Source organism: Sus scrofa, chromosome 13 (assembly GCF_054392235.1).
Source record: "Sus scrofa isolate SSC_HxYL_T2T_F1_AM1 chromosome 13, Sscrofa_HxYL_maternal_Yorkshire_Landrace_v2.0, whole genome shotgun sequence".
Taxonomy (NCBI): domain Eukaryota; kingdom Metazoa; phylum Chordata; class Mammalia; order Artiodactyla; family Suidae; genus Sus; species Sus scrofa.
The window spans coordinates 31087656-31113583 of NC_139395.1; the positions used below are offsets into that span (position 1 = coordinate 31087656).

A 25928-nucleotide genomic window follows, 5' to 3' on the forward strand; every position below is an offset into this window, starting at 1 on the left:
GACACAATGATGTATTATTTCTTGAAGATATTTTATCTAAGTGTTATTTTTGTTTGCCCAAGACAGGTATAGAAGTACAGGTTATGAATTGTATACTATCAGAAAGTTTCATTCACAAAATCAGATGTAAATGAGCCCTTAGCATCTAGAAGTGTTCTGCCTCTGTTTGGACATGTTAGTTGAGGGATGGGATAAAATGACATGGTGTACTTGAATTTCCTTAAATTAGCACATCCTATTCATGCGTTCACAGAATCCCCCATTATCTTAAAGCCAAGGTTATCAGTTTTATCAGAGCCAACTTAAGCTAAATGATATTTTATGACCTATAGTCCAGATAATATGTTGTCTGTTTTCAGACCTGAAATCAACTCATTTTCAGTGATGGATGAAAGCATCCCCTGTGCTATAAAGTTTTATAACTTGTCCATTCAGAGTTACTGTTAAAAATTATCTTCGGTATCAGTAAGTGAATGAAAGCCTGCAAAAGTCAGATGGGTGAATGGAATTTCTCATGCTACTATGAAGTCCATAGCCAAGGGCAGGCAAATTTGATGCACATGATTCCAAACATCCATCCTCCTCCTCATTGTATCTAATAGCATTGGGAGTTATTCTTCATTCAGACTAAATCCATTTATGATTGAGACAAAGATGTCTTTTTAGATTTATGAATAGACAGATAGTTACACTCACTTAAAATAGTTACATCCTATTTTCCCATTCAGGTGAGTAAACCTTTTCTGTGAGGGGGTATGTCCTAATTTTTTATTTTTATTTATTTTTTTTAAGAAGGTGAATACACACATACTGGGCATTATAATTGTCAGTTTCAACTGTGTCTTTATCACCATAATTGTCAGTACTGTGTTACCTAAAGCATTTGTTCCTTCTGTGACTAATATATGTTATGCTCTGTCTTGAGGTATCAGTGAGGCGAAAGGAATGACCTCTGCCCTGAATGTTTGTTACAGATGCACACCCACAGCGAGAACCCCTCTGATTTTCTTGTATTTCTTATTTGCTTTCTTACTTTATCAGCATATAACTACATTGTGCAGAAATGTGTTTATTTTAATTTTGTGGCCGCACCCACCACATATGGAAGTTTGTCAGCCAGGAATTGAATTTGAGCCACAGCTGCAGCAACACTGGATCCTTTAACCCACTGAACCAGGCTGGAGATCGAACCTGTACCTCTGTAGCAACCTGAGCTGCTGCAGTCAGATTCTAAACCCACTGAGCCTCTGTGGGAACTCCCAAAATGTTCTTTTTAAGAGAAGAATTCTATTTGAAAGAGACTTCTCCAAAGATAATACTGAAGGATGAGCAACTTAAACAAAAAGCATTGCCAGTCACTGAACACATACTGAGTATCCATTTTGTGCAAATATGAGACTGGATACTACCGACATGATGGGGACGGGTAGACAAACTCCCTTCCCCTTGGAACCTAAAATGGCAAAGTAGGAGATTTAAAGTGGGACATATACAGCTTAGTTTTTGGAAACAAAATCGCTCACTGTGATTGGCTTCATACCTATCCAACAGTTAAAGAAAGCCAAAGCCAAAATAATAACAAAAATCACAATAAAAACAGCAGCCACAAGAAAATCAGTTCACATTTGCCTTGTTAATAATCATTTACTGTTCATTTGATTGATTGATTGATTGATTGATTGATTGATTGTTTTTCAGTATAGTCAGCAGAAAAATTGTATACATTTAAAACCCACCAAAGTTGGAACGTTCTACCTTGTCACTCATCTGGCAGAGACACCCAAACTCATGGGTGCTGCGTAGTTCAGAAACAATAATGTTTACAGAAACACCTTGAGCTTTGGGGGTGCTACTGAATCAATCTAGAGTTCTTCTCTAACGAATTCATTGAGAGTAATATTTTTTTTCTGAATTCGAAGGAATCCTATGTGTCAACATCTGTGATATGCTCATAATTGATTGCTTTTTATCACAATTTTCCAGGCACTCCACTGAGAGACTGAGGGGGCAAACACTAGAATTTAAGTCACAAATCCACAGCTTTCAAGCTGAGTGATGAACATGGGCAAGCTTTTCAATCTTTTAGCTTGTTTTTCCTCATTGGTAGAAGGAGAATGGTTGAAAATGCACATGTAGTGATTGGAAGGATTAAATGAAGTGGTGAAGATGCAGCAATGAGCACAATACCTGACAACCTATAATTGCTCATGTAATAGCCACCATTACAACTATTGTAATATCACCCACACAACTTGGGGCTTTTTCATCTGAAAGCTAGCTTTGCAATACATTCCATGTGACTTGAATGTATCAGTCCTTGGTTTCCAATGTTACGCCCTGCATATTTATTTTCCAAATGAAATTATTATTAATGCTACAATACATATTTGAAAGAAAATATACTGCCAATATCTCTTTCCAGCAAAATTTTTGTCTTATTTTATAAAATATGTGAAACAAATAGAAATTAATTTATTTCAACTTTGATCCACATTTTGTTCATGTTTTTATAATCCCAATCCTTATTTGCATTCCACGCATTATTTAACACTGAAACGTTAAGTGGCTTTCAAATTTCTAGCCAATTCTCCCTTGAAGCTCATGTAATCAAAAAAGCCAGGAGATGGCAAGGAGAATAGGAGGTTGGATGGAGAAGAAGAAAGAGAAACATGCACATTCACTAGATACCAAGGAAAATATTGAGTTACTGATGAATTACATGGTTGGTGTTTTGAAAGAAAAAGAAGGTGAATAATTAACCTACCTCTTCTGGCAAATAGTGACATTTACAAAGGTGTTTTTGCAACATCTGTGGCTATGGAAAGTACTCCTCATGCTCAAGTACTTTGCAGTATTCTTCAAAACCATTTGCTTTGACAGAAGAAGCATTTGGATGCTATGAGTGGTGACTTACTGGATTTAACAAAGAATTGGCACACAGAGATTTGCTTGCATATTCTGTGGCTTCTACTGCATATTGCATATTTATGGAATGTAAGTAATCTTTAAACTACCACATTTTAATATATTTCAATGATGAGTTTACCAAATTGATCTGTGTAAGGAATTTTTAGAAACCTTACAGATAGTGGTATTAATGCCATTTATAAAATTTCCTTTTGTTGAGTGACTCAGGTTAGTGAATAAGCAGTTTGTAAAAAGATACAGTTGATCTTCCTTATTTGTGGGCTCTAGATTTGTAAATTTGTCTCTCTTTCTAAAATTTGTTGCTCAGGATTAGCACTCACAGTGCTTTATTGGCCACTTGAAGATGTGCAGAGCAGCAAACACTCCCGGTTAAGGTTGACCATGCAATGCTTTGCCTTCTTGTTTCAGCTCTTATACTATAAACTAGTGTCCTCTATTTGGTTTACTTCAGACCACATTTTGTGCTTGTTCCTGCTTTGTACTTCTCATTGGTGATACCACTGTTTATAATGGCCCTTAAGTGTAGTGTTGACCTGTTGCCCAATGTTTCTAAGGGAAAGAAATCTATATAATATGCCTCGGGAAGAGAATATGGAGATAAAAATGGAGATAGGCTTCCTTCAGGTGTAACTTAAGAGTGCTGTTGGCTATGAGTTCAATGTTAACAAATCAACAATAGGTACTAAATATGGTGTCTTTAGACAGAAATACATATAAAACAAGGTTATCTATTGATCAGTTGGTGAATATGTTATGAGCAGACTCTTGCAGGAAACTAAACCTGTATTTCCTCTTGGAGCAATGATTCACAGTATTCATTAATTCAGTGCTCATGGTGACTTCATAAAATATAATTATTCCAGATAGCAAGAGTCAGGTGTATCTTGTTTTATGACTACTGTGATTGAGTGGGATTCAGTCTCTTGGGTAAGTTTATGCCTCTCCCATTGATATAATAAAAGGGCTCATTGATATCAAAAGTAACTAACTGTACCAATGTGTGAGCCACTTGCCCTTATTTGAAGAGTTATGTTATAGTCTATTATTAATTGTATAGTATATTATCAATATACTATAATACAATATATTGAAAGAGTTGCATTATAGTCTGTCATCAATTGTTTAAAGATGACAGTTCTTACTGTACTCAACCAATATGGGTAAAACTTTCTAATTAATTTTGGGGGAAAATACCTCTGATCCTATTTTCATTAATTTTAGAGGCTGTGACATCTAGTCTGAGGCTGGGAGAAGAGAATTTTAATTTTCCCTCAGAGAGTGATGCAGAGAATTCCCAGCTAAAACTTATAGCAGCAAAGGGTCAGGTGTAACACTTTAGGGCAGGCGAGTGTATGTCTGACTTTGGTGAAGAGTGGGATCTGGAATCTCCCAAGAAGGTTGTAGAGGTCAGAAGGTGCATACTCACTTTGTTCCCGAAGGGCTCTGTATACCATGTTCTATCTCAGAGGTGACAAGATGCCACTGATGTGGTCATCTCTGCCTATCCTAAGAGCAAATGTCACAGCATGCTGGTATGGCTGGTAGACTGAAAGGAAGGTGCATGCAAAGGCTGGAGAGGATACTTTCACCAAAGAATAGTAGTAAACACCTAAATAAAAAATAATAACTTAAAGATAATGACCATATATAAACTTACTAATTGAACTTGGCAGTAAACATCTGGAACTCAGTATAGATACTTAAGTTTGAGGCCAAGGTTTGGGCATCACTGAGACATAAATAATAGTTGGGAATCAGAAAATGACTCTCATTGCTGTGCAGGAAGAACAAGGAGGAGGGAATGCCTGGTCCTGAGCACTGGTGTCTCCAAAGCACCTTGAGCAAGTAACACCAAGGAAAAAATGCCCTCTGTGAGTGCAGAAGAAAACTAGGGGAGAGGCTCACAGAAGCCAAGGGAAAGGAGTTTTGAAAGAAGAGAAAATCCTTGTCAAATGATGCAAATGAGAATAAATTTGGTATTAGCTGATGCAAACTAGTATGTGAAGAATGAATAAACAACAAGATCCTACTGTATAACACAGGGAACTCTACACAGTCTCTAAAAAGAATGTGTATATATAAATATATGTGTGTGTGTGTCTGTGTGTATAACAGAGTCACTTTGCTATACAGTGTAAAAGCAAATAGACTTTTTAAAATCTTTCAAAAATGGGAGTTCCCATTGTGGTTCAGCAAGTTAAGAACCTGACATAGTGTCTGTGAAAATGAGGGTTTGATCACCAGCTTCATTCAGTGGGTTAAGGATTTGGCGTTGCTGTAAGCTGCTGCAAACTGTAGTTTGCAGATGCAACTTGGATCTGATGTTGCCATGGCTGTGACATAGGCCTCAGCTGCAACTCTGATTCAACCCCTAGCCTGGGAACTTCCATGTACCACAGGAATGGCCATAAAAAGAAAAAAAAATTCCAAAAATGATGCAAAGTAATCAAATACAATTTAGAATAAAGGTGACCTGGGGGTTCTGAAACTTTGAAAACCATGGCATGTACTGTGAACCAGTTCATAGGTTGGTCAGCATCTTTTATAAGACAGTGAAGTAGGGTTTCTATCTTATCTCAAGACCACACAGTATTTTTGCCTCCCTAGTGTAGGCTTTAGAAATTTCCTTGTCCATTGCGTCATTTTCCCCTCATCTTCATTTTAGGGAGGGACTGGCTGCACATAGCCCAGAGAGAATCCCTCAGCAGGTGAGAGCAGACATCTGGCCTTACATGGTTGACTGCCTCCTCCAGGAGACACAGACCACTTATTGGTCATGCATCCATGCCAGAGCCTCTCCTGGTAAAATCCTACCACTTACCTCTCCTGAAGGCCAGGAGTTCATGCTCTCACACCCCCATTCAGCAAGTGCCCCAATAGCCTGCCTTCAATTTTGCCCTGAGTATTTTTTTTTTTCCTAGAATTAGTTCCTCCTGTAACAGAAAAAGGTTAAAAGCCCCTCCAGTGGCCCAAAGCCTTGACTGGATATTGATCATTTTGTACTTTTCTGTTGATTTTTATTGATTCCTCTGAATGTCGTAGATATCCACACATCTGGGATCACATATGAAACCCTCAATTTCTTGGCCATTTTGGTCTTTGGATTTATAAATTTATACTAGCGTTCATCAGTGGAAACATTGTGTTGTTAACCCTGGATTTTCAATCTTTATTCTTAGCCCCCTGCCTATTCTTACCTTGACTCTTCTGGCTGTAGCTGTCCCTATTCCTTCCCAGCTCTTTGGTATTCTACAGATCCAGCAAAGCCAAATATCTCCTGACATTTTCAAGCTTACTTCAGAATCAGGCTTCTGATCTATATTACTTTTACAAATAATATGCCTTTTTTACCCTCCTAAACTTCAAATTTTAAAACAAATAATAGAAGACATAGCATGCTTCTTTGAAATTTTTTCTTCCATTATAAAATAATTCACTTTATATACAACCTAAAAGAGTCAGGAAAAATATGAAAAGGAAAAAAATACTTGTTAACACCATCCTGATATTTAACATTGTTGAAATAAATATTCTTTCTAGTCAGAGATTTTTTAATTTTTAAAGTTCCATTTGTCGACATTTACTTGTTGGCATATATCGTACCTACAATTTTCTATCGTAATTTCTTCACTAGAGACATATTTTCTAAAGAAAAATACTGCTAAATAAATACAAAGTTAAATGAGTTTTCACTACAATTATAGTACCTAAACAACTATAACACCTTATAATTCTTTTCACATACCATCTTTTAAGTCATCTTATTTCATTGATTGAATTTTTAACCAGAATTAGCTCAGTTATAAATTAACATTAATGTAAATTAACATAAATTAAATTTTAATAATTAAAATTGGTTGCAAGAATTAAACTCTTTAAAAATGATATCAGAAAAGCAAACTAAATTACCCTTTTCTTTGGTTTCCTGAACTCATCTTGCGCTAACATAGTGTTTATTAAAATATACAATATTTACTACCTATTTATTAATGTTGCCATAAATCTGATCTTAGAAGACTGTCAAGCTTTATTTGTTTATAACTTATCCAAGTATGATGCATCCTGTGTCAAAGCAAAATTTAAAAAAAGGAGAAGTGTTAGGCTAAAACAGTTTTTGACTTTTCCACAAATTACAGTTGGCATCTGTTCCTATACAGTTTACTGTCTCAAATTGTGTGATTCCCATTGGTGTTATAGTGTAAAAATAGTTTTATAAATAATGGAAACAATTCTATCAGCTGTCTTTTCAGTGGCTTTCTTAGAGTCAGTGATGCTTTGCTTCTCAGATAAGGCCAAATATTACCATCTAGAAGGTCTTCCTGAAGTGATCATGCCTGCTCCCTAGCGAGTGCATTTTAAACAGTATTTCCATAATTATTACCTCTTCATTTAAAGTTATGGATATCAAATATCTAGATCCCAAGTCAAACATATGTGTCTCAATGAATCCCCTATATTTATTGAAAACAATTATGGACCCTAATTACTCCAGAAACCATATTCAAAGTTTCTATTTAGATTTGAGAGCATAGATTATGTCTAGGAGAACTAGAAATACCCTATTAAGGCTGAAATACTAAGCCAAAACTCAGCCACTGCTGGAAAATGCACCCTTTTTGTTTTAAATAAATCACAAATGCCTTTAATCCACAAATACCATGAGCTTGAAAAATGGAAAATTTTTTGAATTTAATAAACGCTTTTCAAAAAAGAGTGACAGGATAAAACATCACTTTTCTACTTAGGCGGTGTGACGTTTTCGTTTTGTTCCAAGTTATTTTACTTTTTATGTGATTCTGACGTTTGTAAACATGCCATAAAATTTGGTAATTACATAATGACAATTTCATGGTTCTAGCTCAGTAGAAAGATGGCTGGACAGAGCAGCAAAATCGATTTTCTTTTTTACCTTGTGGAAAGAAACAAAAGGAAATTGAATGCAAAATCTGCATTACGACCATATTAGAATTATTACTCAACAATCTGTTACACATGAAATGAAAACCAGGTGCAGCCTAGTGTTATTGTGCTGTGATATTTGGCTAGCAGGTTAAGTTCAAACACCCCTTCATTTAACCCATGCCTTGCTTTGTTACCCCATATTCCAAATGAAGACCTCTTGTCTCTGCTTGCCAAAGGTCCTCAGAGACAGGACCGGCTCCTGGCAAATTCGTGAAGAAGATGAAACTTGAGTCCATCTTCACCTTAGTCTCTCTCCACCTTTCTGTTACCCAGCGCCTCCTTTGGTCACCCATTACCCTGGACTTCCCCTCTGTTTTCCAGGGAGCTCATGCTGATTCTTGTCCAACCCCTCTTTGACGGTATGATTTCCCTGCTCAAAAAATGATGAGTGGCTTCCCAAGAGGAGCCAAGCAATCAAGACCTTCATCCTTTCCTTCCAAGTCTTATTTCCCACAGCTCCCACCAGTGCCCTTTTGGCTCACATGCCTTTCTCCATGCTACCCCTTTTGCTTGAGTTGGCCTCTGCTTCTCATTTCCATCTGTGGAAATCCTATCTTCAAGACTCCGTTCAACTGAACCTCCTCCACGTGCCTTCTCTCATCTCTCCTTTTTGCACCTCATCCGTACCACTCACAGGGCACTTACCACGTGGTGCTTTGTGTGACAATATTTACATAGGTATGTATCTTGTCTCCAGGCACTGTGCTGAGTGTTTGTCTTTTTAGGGCCACACCCGCAGCATATGGAGGTTCCCAGGCAAGGGGTCTAATCAGAGCTGTAGCCTTTGCCCTACCCCAGAGCCATAGCAACGTGGGATCTGAGCCACATCTGCATCCTACACCACAGCTCACAGCAACACCGGATCCTTAACCCAGTGAGCAAGGCCAGGGATCGAACGCACAATCTGATGGTTCCTAGTCAGATTTGTTAACCACTGAGCCACGACAGGAACTCCAGAGTGTTTCACAAATGTAATTATCTCTTAAATTTCAAAACAAAAACATGAGGTAGATATTATTATACCATTTAACAGTTAAGGAAATTCAGACTCAAATAGGGTGAATAACTTGCCGAAGGTCATGATGTGAAAACAGCAGAGCTAAGACTTGAATCCAAGTCCAAAACATATATTCTCTTCACTAAATTATACTGCCATCTACTTAGTTCTTTCCATCTTCTGATGGACGGAGGTTTAAGATGGAGGAAGAGGCCAACTTAGGCTTTCTGATCTCAAGTACTATTCAAAAAAGAGGTTTTCTAAAAATTTTATTGAGGTATAGTTAGTTTACAATGTTGGGTAGATAAAGTTTTTTATACTTACTGTATCCTTAGCTGGGCCTGACTGGTTAACTATAATCCATGGGGAATTCAAGTCAAATGTAAAAGGAAAAAAAAAAATCTTCACCTAACATAGCCAGAACAAATAAACATAGCATAGAAAGGGAAGGTTGAAGACAATTTATAATTCAAGAAAGACTAGGAGTTCTCTTGTACCACAGCAGGGTAAAGATCTGGCATTGTCCCTGCTCTGGCTCAGGTCACTGCTGTGACTTAGGTTCAATTCCTGGCCCGGGAACTTCCACATGCTATGGAATGTGGCCAAAAAAAGAGAAAGACTAGATAACATTAGTCTCTGACCACCATTGGAAAATAAGTTCAAGGAAAAGAAGTATATATGGCTTCCTATAAGACCCTAGGATTTAGAAGATTTGGGTGAATAGGAGGCTGAAGATATGATAATAGCTTTATTGAGTACAAAGCTCCTTATTTTCTTTCTTTCTTTGGTCTGACATCTTGGATAAGTTAGGGGAGAGAAGCTTAATATTTCTAAGAGGGAAATCTCATCCCTGATGGCCAGCTTTTCCAACTGCCCTCTCCAGGACCCAGAACCACGGAGTCGCAGTTCCACGCTGTACTGGGAAATGTTAGTCGAAGGCCAGCCTCCCGCTCATCACATGGCAGAGGCTCCATCCAGGGAAGAATTTGGACTTAGCATCTTTGTGCTTTGATAGTAAACCTTTGCTTCTCCCAAGAAAACATAATGTCTCATTTCTGCTCTTTTTTTCTCTTCTCATTTTCCAGGCCCCCAGCTCATCACATTTTCAGATTATATTTCTTTAACATGAGTGACATGCAGTTATCATCAAGCCTCTGTTCTTTGTGCACCTCTATCTTAACTTGTTTATAACCTTCATTTCAATTATGTATGCTCCCTGTATGCCAGTTGCATTTAGAGATGGCTCTACACTTACGTCCCTCATACCAATCTTAATAATCTTTAAATTATTGTTTAGGGAAAATAATGCATGTAAGCTTCAACATAGCAGATCATACTGGACTTCAGACCCTATCTTAGAAAGCTTCAGAATTTTCATTTTAGTTATGTATTAAATCTGAGGCATTCAATGAGCATTTTTCAGGAAAACCAACCACACTGGAAAAAAACTCAAATACAAAAGTTTTTTTTTTTTTTTAAGATTTATGGTTTTTCTTATCCTCTACAAAAGTCCTCAAAGCTGTTCTTTTCTTATTATTTTGAAATAATTGTATATTCACGGGAAATTGCAAAAGCAACATAGAGGGAGGTCAGGTTTACCCTACACCCCATCTCTCCCAGTGATTACATTTTATATAATAATAGTTAAACTTTATTCCTTCTACATTGGGACTCAAACCCAGCCAAAACTCAGATTGGTACTCAAACCCACGGGCTGAGACTTGAACCCACTGTCTTTTAATTAAAACTGCTCAGCTCACCTGGTATCAGGACTTACTGAAGCTCAGGTTCTTTTGTCTTGTCACAGAAAGAATTCAGCAAAGTGGCATGAGAATAGTGAATTTATTAGCATAGGACCTTGTGAGAGATACAAGTGGAAGGGCAAGGGAGAACAGCCCTGAGAACAAAGAGGGCTACATTTTTATCATCAAAGAAAAAGTGAGGAGGGGAGAAGACTACCCTCTTCTTTCTAATTTGGGGGTGAATGTCAAGGCTTACATCATTAGTTCCTCCTTTGATCCTTTATAGCATAACCAGGACTGTCATGGCACTATTTAAATCATATGTATATTAGCAAAAGAGTGGTGACATATACTAAAATATGGTAATTCATCTCAGGTTTCAGTATAATGTCCCCTTTTACCTATTTTTTTTTCCCCTTTCACCTGTATTTCTATCTTGGCTACATGCAGAAATGCTACTCGTCAAGGACTGTTAACTCCCTGATTTCATGTAACATAATTCAGATCCCATATTTACTGTCTCAAACTACCTAGGTTTGTGGCTTGAGTGTGTCTGGCACTTAGATGCACCTAGTCTTCCTTCAAGGTAGGGTAGATTGTTGCTAAATTACTAGATTCTTTTCTTGAGTGGTCATGAGCTTATAACAGTCTCCCAAAGTCCCTCAAAATTCCCTTTCTGTCTTTAATCCCCTAATGGGATTTTTAAACTGACGTTTAATCATCCTATTCTATCCCTATCAATAGTACACTATCAGGCCAGGAAATTGACATGGGACTAATACACTTTCAAGTTTCTAAAAGAAAAAAATGTCCAGCCTAATGATAACCTAGAGATAGCTTTAAATTTCATTCTATTTCTGTTTCTGCCCCCAAGAAATAACCAGGCTAACAGCTCTGGAGAACAAAGGATGGTGGGCTGATGTGGCCACAGAGGATATTCACCACCTGCTGGAGATGATCCTTAGGGCTCCTTCAAATCCTAGTCAATGTCGTGGCAGGGCTGTGGAAGGGCACCCACCTCAGGAGACTTGGGTTGGAAGCTGGTTGTGCCTCCATACGTGTGACCTTGAGCCAGTCACTTGACCTCTCCAAGCTTCTGCGTCTTCATCCATAAGATGGAGAAAATATTTCTCCTGCCTGCTTTATCAGGTCCTTGTGAGGATGAAATGTGATGAAGAACATGAAGTAAGGGGTAGGCTGTTAGTCAGCAATCACCATGTTTATTTCAGTTTCTAACAACTTCTAGTTACAGAAATGTAATTTTTCAACTCAATTATACTTTTTTTAATTTAAAAAAAAGAAATGTAATTTTTCAGTAGTGGTTTTATTCTTAGAAACAAAACCCAGCCACCTCCTTATTAACCACAAGTCCTAGAATTTCCATCACATGTAAACAACCTTCCCTTTCTACACTCTCAGTGGGACGGGTACTAGCAAAATACTGGACACACGTGCTGTGATACATTACCTACATAGCCGGAAGGCATACGATCTATTTTAAAATGAGTATATCTTAACATTTTCTTCTGAAAGGTCAAATGCATTTTAAGTAGCTTTTATTTTTACTCAGACCTCAGGATTCATTCTTTCCTTTTTTGTTTTTTTCGTGAGATATGCAACAGGTGCTTTTTGACCAGAGTGAGAAATTATACAGATACCAGATTAGATAGTTTGTGGTTTATGAATTAGAAATGGAAATCAGCCAAGCTGCATTATTATTTGGTTTGTCTGGATATACAATATAAACTCCCTAACTCACTGGTCGATGCTGGTGTGCTCATAATGAAAAACTAGTCTTGGCTAGAAGGGAGTACATATGCAGAGGATCAAGTAAACGTAAATTATAGAAAGTAAAGATAAGAGTCTTTGTGTGTACTGGATGCTTTGGATGACACCACAAAAAAAAGTTAAGATCCATTTTCTCCCTTCCCCCCCATATACAGGCTGGCATGGCTCTGACCTATGACCCCACAGCCGCCATTCAGAATGGGTAAGTAGACCACATTTTCTCTATTTTAATTGCTATGCTATCTTTGAACTCTGAAGTCAGTACTGAAGAAAAATGTTTCAGTCTGTCTTTTTGGTTTAAACCTTTAAACAAAAATTTAAACCAAAGCTTTACCATCCTTGGATTTTTTGCTTCCCATGAGTGGCTCTGATATCACACCATCCCCCATGTCCCACGATGCTTCTGCCCACATTAAGTCTCTCTCTCTCCGTCTCTCATCTGAGAATGAATAAGACGTAGGATGTGAAGAGTGCACAGGTAGACTAGTCTGGGAGAAGTGTCTGTGTGTCTCTAGCAGAAGGGTATTGCTTCTGCTAGTAATTCTGGAGTTTAGATTTCAGTAATTTCTGTGTGTGCCCACGTTTATTTCAACATTAATAATGATTCCACTCTTGCATTCTGGTCAGGGGAAGGGTAACAGACAGAGTCAGTTTAGTAATTTGGTGATTACGTTTTTATTCTTCATTTTAATACACAACCAGAAGGGTCTTATTTAGAACAAGTCACAAAGGCTAAAACTCTGCTCTGAAAAATCAGACAATCTGCATGATCCGGCCTCTCTAAAATCCTGTGACTCTGAACAGTCTATGGTTGAACTTTTCTTCTTAATTTCCCATCTCTTTTCTTTGTTTTGACTGTCCTGCAATTGACCAGCCAACCAAAGAATAATTGCTATTCTTATTTTCACAGTCTTTTATCTTGGATATCTCCATGGCTTTCAGTTTTCTGTCTTTTAGTCTCATTAAAGAATCAGTGAGAATGAAGGTCTCATTGAAGATTAACCAGACAGGATAGAAGGAATTAAACTCCATTTTCTATTTGGTTGGTTGCATCTTTGGGCTGCTGAAAGCATTTATATCCCTCTCATTATTATAGTTATTCATTCAGATGTTCATTTAGTCATTCAATAAATATCCAATGAGTCTGCCAAGCACAGTGGTATGCTGTGTAAGTTTAAAAATGTGAATGTGAAATAAAGGCTTTGCCCTCAAGAAACTCATGGTCTACCTTTCCGTAAAAGAGTAAACATGGGTAATAGCCTAGTATAGGAGTCCTTTGCCTTGCATTGATTAAAACTTCTTATGAAACTTAAGGATATGCTTTCATTTATCCAATAAGCCTTCTCTTATTTCCAAGGAGGCACTTTCAACTCGATGGTCAGAAGAAATAAAGACATGGAGAGTAACGTTCTCCAGAATCGTACAGTTGGGAAAATAAAATAGTTAACACAAAAGGTATAAAATAAGGCATTATATGCTCAGGGACAGGGACAGAAAACAGGTATTATAATGTAAGGGAATGACATCTATTAAACATATTACTAAATACCAAGTATTCTATACTTGTAAATTAATGGTACATGGTTTCAGAGTCTGATACATATAAAGATACATGTAATTTTCATTAGAAATTTATTTATACATTGGAAAATAGAAGTAATAATTGAATACCTATGTGTTCATTAGCTAGCTTCAACAACTGTTGATGTTTGTGTATAGGCGCATGTAAGTATATATGAATGCATATAGGTTGCACACAGGTACATGAGTGAATCTATTAGATGCATTCATATATATATATATATATATATATGTATACATATGAAATCTTCTTGCCCAAGGCTCTGAATCATGATGAATTGGAGGTGCAGCAATGACCTCAGTCTGGACTGGAGTTCAATGTGGATTGTAGTGAGTGAGAGAATGCTTTGCTTTAGTCATCATTCCAATGCAGGATTTAAATTCTGAATTTTTTCTCAAAGGCACAATTTTCCAAGTTTTCATCTGGATTCATTACAGACCTAAAGAGGAAAAAAAATTGGCATTTTAGTCTCTAATCTGAGTAGCCCAAAGTGAACTTTGAGCAATGCCATGTTAGAAGCAGTGAGAACCACCTGGTACACAGAGACTATTTTTCCCTCCCCAGGTACCTGTCTCCACCATATAGATTGACTACAGGTACATATGTTCAACTCCCATCACCCTCTCTGTGATGCTGTTCATATAAGGTCTTTATTTGGACCTTATATGAACACTTGAACATGGTATCCTTTGAACTGTTTGAACAGATGCAAAAGTGCTTCATCCTCTCCCACTGCCCACTTAGACATTTACAACAATGAATATTTCCCTCATGAAACCACTCATAGCAAAGATGCTGAGGGTGAATTATCTCCTCAATGTTATCCTCTCTCATCAGATAAAGAACTTTATGCCATCCATCAGTCCCTCTCTTCAATACTGTCTTGTCTACTGAATATTCCTTTCAACCTGTAAAACCCTCAGGTCTCTCACACCTGTAAAGAGGAGAGAAGCAGAACAGTTCTTTTCTGCCACTGAGACCATTTCTAGTGACCACACTATTTTAGCATTCTCTTAAAACACCTCCAGTTTTCTATTCACACTGTCTTCCTGTATGGTCTCTAATTAACCCTATTAAAGTATAGATTCTGGTCTCTGACTTGGCTGGGATTTTCCTTGAGGATGTGTCCCCAGTGACCTCCAAATTTGTCAGTTGTAACTGACACTTTCTTAGTCCTTAGACTATTTGAAACCTTGCCTCATTGGGCTTTTCATTGTTGTTACCATTTACATTTTGATAAAGGTCTTGTTTTCTGGATTTCATGATTCCATCCTTTGCTGACCCCCTTTGCTCTCCCCTCGCACTGCTCTCTTGGTCTCTACAAATTCCTCCTCTTCTGCCCACTTTTACTAATCTTTCTCAGTTTCATCTTTTCTCACTTCCTCACTACATCTCTCATATTGATCTCATCCACTCCTCTTGTGTTTAGGAACTGAAGACTCCCACATCCACACTTTAAGTTCATAACTAGATGCAGGGAGCTATCACTCAAATTTCTAATGGTGCTTAGTTGTTGCTCCTGGATAGCTTTGTCTCAAACTAAAATCATCATAATCATCAGTCCTTCATAATACAAACCAAATAAATTCAAGTGAAAAACAAATATCAAATTACTTGTTCCTTAAAAAAAAAAAATTCACTCTAAAGCCATTTAGACCATAAGCTCCAGTTTTCTAAGCTTTCTCTCCTATAGTGTCCTTAAAGATAAAATTGGTGATTTAGTACTTATTCCATCTATCTTTGAACTATATCTTCAGCCCAGCTCTGACTCTCTGCCACTGGTTGATTTCATTCAATTTCCATTCCCTACCTGTATCAAGTTTTTACCTGACCCTAATATATCTGTCCTCTAAACCACTGTCATATTGCTTTTTTTGCTTTTGAAAAAGCAAAAGGTAATCAGTCATCATCTACCTACCTGGTTTAAAGTATTACATGGGCTTCACTGACTATAGGACAAAGCTCAGATTTCCAAGAAAGTGTACAAGAATAACTCCAAGATTTGGTTCCTGTGACGGAACTGAAGCTTCTTTTATTTTCAGACCATCCCATGCTCCTTTAAGATCTGTGTCGTGTTACCCATGGAATTCTCTCTGCCTGGAGAGAAATGGTGGTATTCCTCTTTCTTTCATCCATTCTTCCCGCACCTCCCTCCTACCCTTCCTCCCTTCCTTCCACTACTCTCATTTAAAGAACACCATCAAATCATCCCAGGCAGAGGTAATTACACAATTTGTTAGAAGTTAAACAGTTTAAGTGGTAGGAGTGCAGACTCCAGAACTAGCCTGCTCAGGTGTGCATCCAAATTCTGTCATTTACCACACATGGGCAAGTTGTTTCTGCTTTAGTTTCCTCCTCTGTGAAAGGGAGACAATAGTAACAGTATCTTTTCATAAGACTGTAAGGATTAAAGGACCCCTGTGGGGCACCATATAATCTTCATTGTCAATACTGACACTATTGCTGCCCTGTATTTCATGTTACCATGATACACTGACAGTCTTTTCATCATGTAGCTATTGGCATCATATTTATCTCCCTGATGGACTATTAACTCTGAAGGCAGGTTCCCTGTCTTATTCATCTTAACAGATTGCTTAGCTTAGTACTGTGAATGCCAGATCAGAAATAGAAAATGTGACTGATGATATCTGCTTGGCTCCAGCAAGGTGGTATTAGAGAAACCATTCCCTTTCCTGGCATCAAGCCGCAAAGTCCCCATGTAACACTTTAATCTGATTCTCCTCAATGCAATATCTAGTTTCACCCAAAGTAGCCAAACTGCACTTGATTTTCTCATGCCCTGAGATACGAATTAAATTTTGGAAATCTTAGACTGTCCATTATGTTGTTGGTGCCAAGAACATAGAAACTTTATATAATGTAATGGAAGGAATAGATAAATTGTAGCTAATCTTATTCATTGGGTACTTCTTCATATAGGTGGTTTTTTAAATGTTTTGGTTGTCTTTGTTTTTATTGCTTTACATAGTGACATTTAAATAATAAGAAATAGTAGGATAATCATTTCTACACATGTTAAGATGTCAAAATAATAGCAAATATTATCTCAACATACTATTCCTTGAGTTAACATCAGCATGTGCCTCCTAGAGGTATAGAAGCTGATTTAGAAAATTTACTCAGTGTATAAAGAAATCTAACATCAAGGTCCAGAATAAAGTATTTACTCCCTCATTACCCTGCTGTATTCAACCTAGTAGGCAAACCTAACTCAGAAAGCAGTAACCTATCTGAGAAATAAATACTTATTCCTATAGGGAAGGAACTGGTCCCATTTTGTGTAGAACAAATATATCCAATCTAGTTAATATTGTCAAACATTGCTTAATGCTGACTCAGTTCAACAAACTTTTTTTTCTTTTGAATATTTATCTATTGTACTGTTTAAAATCATTTTAGTAATGCAAATTTGAATTCCCATCCCATCAGGAACAATAGATGTGCACACAAATTCTAGATACAAGGAAAATAGTATTGTGAAAGAAGCACAGAGTACTGTGAGATTTATATATGTACTAACTTTTATATGTATAAAATTTTTCTGAAAGAATTCATAAGGCATGGTGACAGCTCTCCTCTGGGGAGGGCCAGTAGAGTACTGCGAAGTAGGAGTAATAAGGAGACTTATTTTTTACCGTTTACATGTTTATATTCTTTTCACAAAGACAAATAAAAGCAATGCTATAGTACCACAAAGGAAAAACAGTTACAGTCTAATGGGGGATTCAGAAGGCTTCCTGATGGAACAGTGACATGAGTTTGTCCTTTTGGAGATGTGCCAGGTCATAGCTAAAGAATATATTTTTATCTTTTTGAATGATAGTTTAGGTATATGCCCAGAAGTGGGATTGCTGGATCATATGGCAATGCTATGCGGTTACCAAGGAGGAGTGGGGTGGGGAGGGAAGGATTTGGGAGTTTGAGGTTAGCAAAAGCATATATAGGATGGGTAAACAATAAGGTCCTACTGTATAGCACAGGGAACTAGGTTCAATATCCAGTGATAAACCATAATGGAAAAGAATATGAATATATATGTGTGTGTGTGTGTGTTATATGTATACACACACATATGTATATTTTATATATAATTGAGTCACTTTGCTGTACTGCAGAAATTAACACATTGTAAATGAACTATACTTTAATTAAAAAATTTTTAAAGAACATGTTTTACAATCCTGGGAAATCCCATAACTGCACTCAACCATAGGGGTTTCTGAGTATCAAATGTAAATATGTGGTCAAGGGTAGCTGGTAGCTCAATTGTGTAAATAGTTACATGTTCTGAACCCCATAACCTCAACACAAATACAGCAACCTCAAACTGAAATACATATTCTCAAGTTTAGCTTGATAGACATTTGTAGACATAGACCATAGTGTATCTGAGATGTTTACATATAGGCAGTCGAAAATGTCAGTTCTGTCATCTGCTTGAATATACCCAAATGATCACTTTAAAAAATTTAGCTCAATGTCACTTTTATTTAACACTTTGAAAGTTACAGTGAAGAAGTTTCTGGATCTCAATGGAAAAATAAAACACTTGGTACTTTTTACAATAGGCTAACTTGGGAGAATAAAAATGCCCATTCTTCTCTCAGAGCTAACTGGCATAACTCTATAATGTGTTATTGCAGTTGCTCTATTGCTTTTTTAACACTCCAACATGAAATCCCATCACTTTCAAATATAAGTGTGGGAGGTGGGAAATAATTCCACCCCATAGTCAAAAGCTCATCTTTCCTGTGCCCCTTTCACTGGGGGCTGCTGTGTAAAAGCCTTTTGGATTGTTTTAGTTGAGTAAAATATATTCTTGGGAGAGATGGGAGAAGAAATGTTTTCTATAGCCTTGGTTTGCCAGCTGTTTTATATGGGAATTTGATATTAAATGATACAGAAACCTTATTACATGAGGAAAGGAATCTAATGTGAAGGATACGTTGGTATTACAATAAAAATGACCAATGACTTATTAATCTTGTGCTAGAGTGTTGCCCTGAGGATCATATTCATGATTGTGACTCCAGGAAAATTGCCTTTGGACGTGAAAGACAAAGCAGTGCTGTTTATTTCAGTGTGTAAATAGGATTGCGTGTGGTTTTCTATAGTAAAAAACATTCTACCCTGGGGTTATTGATATATTCATGTTATTTTTATGGTCAGAGAAATAAGATTTTACCATATTACTACTGACAGCCAAATCCCCTGAAGATGACTTTCCTGCAGGCAAAATAATGTCCTATTAGTGACCTAGACTCGTATTATCTGGACTTTGGGAGCCTACTTGCTTTAAATGCCAAAAAAAAAAGTTAACGCTTTGCATTCCTTAAAGATATTACTTGTTTTTCTGGAGACTGGCTTAGTGTTCTACAGAGAGATCGTGCTTTGTTAGCCCTTTTGGTATTTAGGATCTTGTTCATGGGAAACCCAGACACAACTAGTTCACATTCACAAGGAAGGTTTCTCAAGCTCAACACTAGTGACATTTTGGACCAGACAGTTTTCAGGGTGGGAGCTGTCCTGCATTTGGTAGCATCCCTGACCTCTAAATGACATTAACGGCCCTCTGGCCTAGCTGTGACAACCAAAAATATCTCTAGATCCTGCCAAATGCCCCACCCACCCACCCTGGAAGCAAAATCCCTTTTAGTTTAGGACAAAGTAGTAGAGGAACAGTTGTCATACACATATGAATTCACTATGTGAATTTTGGCAAAGAAATCTCTTGGAGCAAACTGCCCAGAAAAATGGTTTGTTAAAGAATTCATCTCCAGTTTTCTAGAATCGCATTTGCAAGGCATGAGGCATACGTTACCAGATACAAAAATTAAAGTCACATATTTAGAATTACCTCAGCTCTTTTATTATGGCCCCAAAGTGCTCTCCATTTTTCTCTTTCCTGTTCCTCAATGACAGGACGCCTATGCCTGAAGTATTTATTTGGATATTCATCCATTTTTTTTCCTTTATATATATATATATATATATATATATATACATTTTTTTTCTCTGATGGCCATGTGAAAGTGTCTTTTTTTGTTTTTGTTTGTTTGTTTTGTCTTTTTGCCTTTTCCAGGGCCACTCCCTTGGCCTATGGAAGTTCCCAGGCTAGGGGTCTAATCAGAGCTATAGCTGCCAGCCTTCACCACAGCCACAGTAATGCGGGATCTTAGCCGTGTCTGCAACCTACACCACAGCTCATGGCAACGCCAGATCCTTAACCCACTGAGCAAGGCCAGGGATCAAACCCACAACCTCATGGTTCCTAGTTGGATTCGTTAACCACTGAACCACGACAGGAACTCCGAAAGTGTTTTTAAAATAAGGGACACGTGGCAGGAACTAAGAAAAAGTGAAGAGATTGGGAAATTCATTCTGCATCTCTTTGGAGTCTGGCTCTGTGCATTTTCTTTAGATATAATGCCTCTAAGCCTCAAATGTAATAACAGCCTCTCTTGTCATGGTTTAAGCAAAGGTTTCCTGTAAATTCATCCAGTTTATGTTTGGACTTGGGGAGAGCCTATTTCAGAATACCAAAATTAGGGGATCAAGACAGTGTGCTGACTCTGATCTTCCCAATACATTTCTGTTCTAAATGACTCTTTGATTTGAGTGGCATTATTGGAACTTGCTGGGAAGGATGAAATAGCATTCTTTTTTGATGGATAGGATTAGAGCAGATAGAACAAAAACGCATGAAATTTTCCCCCAAGAGTTCCCTTTGTTATCTGTTTACTTGGCTGATTCCTTTATGTTTCTGCTCTGTTTTTCCCATAAAATTTCCTGTAAACTCAGCCTGCCAATCCAATCCTTATTGCTTTCATTTTTAATGTGGCAATTGGTACATTTTGCAAAATAAACCAGCCACTCTAAAATGTGATGCATGATTCGCTCTGTTGGTCTAAGAGGCTGAAATCGTGTTTCTAAAAGAAGTTAAACCTGCATGGTAAATAGGAAGGGCTGTTTGTGGAATGGTCATGAGTGCCTATCATGCCATTATGAGCCCCAAACAAATATTTCTGTTCACTGCCTTATAAATAATATCTGTCAAAGATAAGATCCAGTTGTTTTTTTTTTAATGCAAACCATGATTTTTGTAGAAAAGGTCCATTTTCCCTGGTTATTAATACCTTTGCATTTTTAGAAGACAGGCATTAGTTAAACATCCACTGAGCATTTAAAAATATGTGGTGTAACAGAGTTCCCGTCGTGGCTCAGTGGTTAACAAATCCGACTAGGAACCATGAGGTTGCAGGTTCAATCCCTGGTCTCACTCAGTGGGTTAAGGATCCGGCATTGCCATGAGCTGTGGTGTAGGTCGCAGACTTGGCTTGGATCCTGTGTTGCTGTGGTTCTGGTGTAGGCTGGCAGCTACGGCTCTGATTAGACACTAGCCTGGGAACCTCCATATGCAGTGGGTGTGGCCCTAGAAAGAGAAAAAAAGACCAAAAAAAAAAAAAAAAAAAAAAAAACGTAGTGTCAGTCAATTTACCCTGGGTTCTCCCCCCTCAGCTTCCTACTTGATTGGAAGCCATCTTCTGTGCCCCCACCAATTTGATATTAGCCATCTTCTGCTGTAGCCACTAATTATTTCCATAAGCTACTCTGCATTCATTCATTCATTCAACCTACAGGTATTAAGCATAGACATACCTCAGAGATATTGTGGGTTCAGTTCCAGACCACTCCAGTAAAGCACTTATCTCAATAAAATGAGTCACACAGTTTTTTAAATTTCCCAATTCATATAAAAGCTATGTTTACAGTAGACTGCAATCTATTAAGTATGAAAAGCATTATTTCCTTAAAAAAGCAAGGTATGTACCTCAATTATATAAATAATTCATTTTTTATTCCTAAAAAAAATTAGCATCATCTGACAACGCAGGTTTGCCACAAACCTGTAAAAAAAAATTGTAAAAATGGCAGTATCTGTGAAGTGCAGTAAAGCAAAGCACAATAAAATGAGGTCTCCCTGTATTTATTATGTCCCAGGCTTTGTAATGGCAGCAAAGTAAAGATGTCCTCAACTCTGTTGATGCTGACATTCTAGAGGGAGAAATAATTAATAAATACATTGTATCAGCCAGCTCAACTACTGTGACAAAATACTTTTGATTGAGTGGTTTTTAACAACAGAAATGTATTGTCTCACAGTTCTGGAGGCTAGAAGTCCAAGATTAAGGTCTGGCTGATTTAGCCTGAAGTGAGGACTTTCTTCCTGTTTTTTAGATGGCTATTTTCTCATTATGTCCTCATGCGGTCTTTTCTCCATGTGAGCCTATGGGTGAAGAGAGAGCAAGCACTCTTTTTTCTCTTCTTATAAAGCCACTAACCCCAAGAGGGCAGGGACCCACCCTCTGAGCTCATTTAATCCTAATTTCTTCCTTAGAGGCTCCATCTCCAGATACAGCCACTCTGGAAGTTAGGACTTCAATATATGAATTTTAAAGTGACACAAACATTCAGTCCACAGCATATATGAGGATATTTTTAAAAATTTCTAGTTCTAATAATGATAAGAACATGAAAAAATAAATAAATTAGAGGAAAGGAGTAGAGAACAATTGGGGCAGAAAAAGAAGGGAAAGTTGAGTGAGACCAAGAATAAGAAAGATGTAGTTCTAGTGAAATTTTGGGGGATAAGAATTTTAGGCAGGAATTTTGCCAGTTGAGTGGCCCAAGATGAGAGTAAGAATTTCAGGTTCGTGTGACAGAAGAAGGTCAGTGTGACTGGGTCCTAGTTGGCTCAGGGAAGAGGGGTAGGCAGTAGCCTGATTGTGCTAGGCAATACCAGGAATTCAGATTTTGTTCTCATTGTAATGGAAAGCTGTTGGCCAGCTTTAGACTGGTTAATGTGCAGGTAAGATTCAGTTGAGGTGGTTAAATAAAGAAACTCAAAGGAATATTTTACTCTTACTCATCTAGGGTACACACAGTAAATGGGCATTACATTTTTAAAGTGGAAGGATGGATTTTTTTTCTTGCATAGTGGTCATCGACTTTCTTAAAGTCGAGTTTCTTAATTGTACTTTACATACAGTATACATTCATTCTTAAAAGAGTACAATTCTGTGAGGTCTGACAAGCACACAGTTGCGGAAACACCAAGCAACCAAGATATAGAACAGTTACACCACTTCCCAGAATTCCACACATCTTTATATCCCCTTCCCCAATCTCAGCCTTTGGCATTTCTTATTTATTTTCTTTCTTTATCGTTTTGCATTTTCCATTGTATGACATAAATGGAAATATGAAAGATAGAGTTTTTTGAATCTGACTTCTTTCATCTAACATAATTCATTTAAGATTAATCATATCAAATGTATCAGTAGTTCTTTCCTTTTAAATGTTTAGTAGTATCCCAGTGTATGGATGTACCACAGTTTATCAATTCAGTTGAAGGATGTTTGGTTTGTTTTCAGTTTCTGGCAAGTATCAATTAATGCTGCTATAAATATGTGCATCTTCCTGCTGTGTAGCACTGGGAACTATGTCTAGTCATTTATGATGGAGCATACATAATGTGAGAAAAAAGAATGTATACAGGTATGTGTAGCTGGGTCACCATACTGTACAGTAGAAAAAAAAATAATGTATTGGGGAAATAAAAAATAAAAAAGTTCATCTAGGTTTTTTTGAACTTAAGTTTTCATTTATCTTTGGTTAATATCAACCAGTAGGATTGTTGGATTGTGTGGTATGTGTATGTTTAACTTTATAAGAAACTACCAAACTGTTTTCTCAAAGAGCTATACCATTCTATATTTCAACAATGAGTAAGAGTTCCCCTTTTCTGAATCTTTGACAATACTCTTTGTCTTTTTAAAAAAAACTTTGGTTATTCTAATGGGTGTATCTTCAACCCATTTTTTTCTAAACTACACAATTACAAATTTAGAGGTGTGGTAAGTGTAGCTATGGATGGTAAAGAGGATGCAGTGTGTAATAGTGATTTTTTTTCAGCTACATTTTTTAAACTGAAAGAGTGTGACCTTATAATCTTTGAGAGCTAGATAAAATAAACTTAAGACTATAGTTCCCCAATCCTTTCTTGATGACTTTTATAAAATCTGAGGTTAAAGACTTTTATCTGAGATTAAAGAATGAACCCTGGCAACCTTGAAATCCCTCCCACTCTACCCAACCCCCCATACACACATATTCAGTGGGATTCTTATGGAATGCTTCTTTAGAAATATTACCTATGAGATTCTCTAGTCAAAACATCAGTGACTTCTGAGAGGTGATGAAACTTTTGTCCCCCAAACTCCAACCTCAATCATACTATTGAAAGAAAGAAAGAAAGAAAGAAAGAAAGAAAGAAAGAAAGAAAGAAAGAAAGAAAGGAAGAAAGAAAGGAAGAAAGAAAGAAAGATGAAATGAAACTTAAAGAAAGATGAAATGAAACTTAAAGAAAGATGAAGTGAAACTTAAAGTAGTAGTTGACTTTTGCTAAGAGCATGGCAAAGTGAAATAATGATTCCATTATCCCCGATATGCATTTTCCCAGTCTATCCTGACATCAGTGAAATACTCCGTCACAGGCAACCTGGTTTTGTCTGCACGTTCTGTGGCTGGAAACTTTGGCCTTTCTTTACCTGTGAGACATGAAGAAGGAGACATGATTTAAAATTCTGCTGAGGTATTTGAGTATTGGGTAATTTGTGGATGCCAGGGTATAGTCTGATGGCATGTCACTGTTTTCAGTACCTTTAATAGATCTCTGTTAAAGCTACCCTTTAACAGACCTCCAGAAGGCTCATCCCTCCTCTGATTTGTGACATTCTGATCTTGCCTGGTGTTGTTCTATACTTTTTGAATGCAGGGCCCTGCAGGACTAGAAGACTCAGTGCTTTTTGCAGAGTCTACATGGTGGACTAGACTATGGGTCCAGAATCTCCACGTACACCTTCAGAAGAGATTCCTATCCTCACCCAGACACAAGTTACCTTTCTCTTTTCATGGAGGAAGTACTTAGCTTAATTTCTGCCTGAGGGCATGGGCCCATGCCTACCACGAACCAACCAGAACTCTCTAGAAACTGGTTCTCTTTCCCTAATGAAGAGATAGGTGCAGTTTGTGTGTGTGTGATACCAGCCACCATTGTATAGCTTGGTTCTGTTTTGGCTTTCTTTCAAGGAGCTTTATAATGACATTGCCTTTCAAAAAAAAAAAAAAAAAAAATCCTGGAGTCTCCCGGTCCCCAGCAAGTTAAGGATCTGGCATTGTCAGTGCTGTGGATTGGGTCACTGCTGTGGTTCAGGTTCAGTCCCTGATCCCGGAACTCCCATATGCCATGAGGGCAGCCAAAAATGTATATAATAAAATGTAAACAATTTCCGAGGCTTTGATCCCTTGTTAGTTAAACCTACTATTACACTCACCTGGCCTAAGAGATTATGGGGTGGCTATTTTGATAAGATGGCTCAAAGTCGTTATTTTGTTCTGAAGAATTAATTTCCTAGTGGAATCAAAGTTTATCAATCTCCTGGACCCTCCTGTTAGCAACCAGTGGGCCACACGAGGGTGGAACTCTGTCTTCCCCAGACTTGGGTGCTCGAGTTTGTTTAGTAGCCAGGCACGTGGCAGCTTCATGAATCTATGAATCTTCTTTTTTTTTTATTTTTTCTGTTTGCAGATTTTATTCTTCACCGTACAGTATTGCAACCAACCGCATGATTCCACAGACATCCATCACGCCATTCATTGCTGCTCCCCCTGTCTCCACATACCAGGTACGTGAGATTTACCTGCACCTCCAGAGACAGCTTGCTTGCCAGTGATAGACCGTATAATGGCAGAAGGAACAGGGTAGAATTTTTTTTTAAGTTGTCCTCCCTTTAGTTACACCTTCCTGTAAATACCCAAACTGTCAATTTAGCCTACACGTTCC

General features: G+C 37.6%; 1 protein-coding gene across 37 annotated transcripts in view; it reads left to right on the plus strand.

The window, feature by feature from the left end:
* RBMS3 (RNA binding motif single stranded interacting protein 3) overlaps positions 1–25928 on the plus strand; it is a 1488242-nt gene that overhangs the window by 1343729 nt on the left and 118585 nt on the right. For all 37 annotated transcript variants that reach the window (XM_021069971.2, XM_084987319.1, XM_084987316.1 and 34 more), the window contains 2 exons: positions 12573–12619; positions 25674–25770. In XM_021069971.2, the coding sequence (XP_020925630.2) occupies positions 12573–12619; positions 25674–25770 (144 nt within the window). The remainder of the gene's footprint in view (positions 1–12572; positions 12620–25673; positions 25771–25928) is intronic.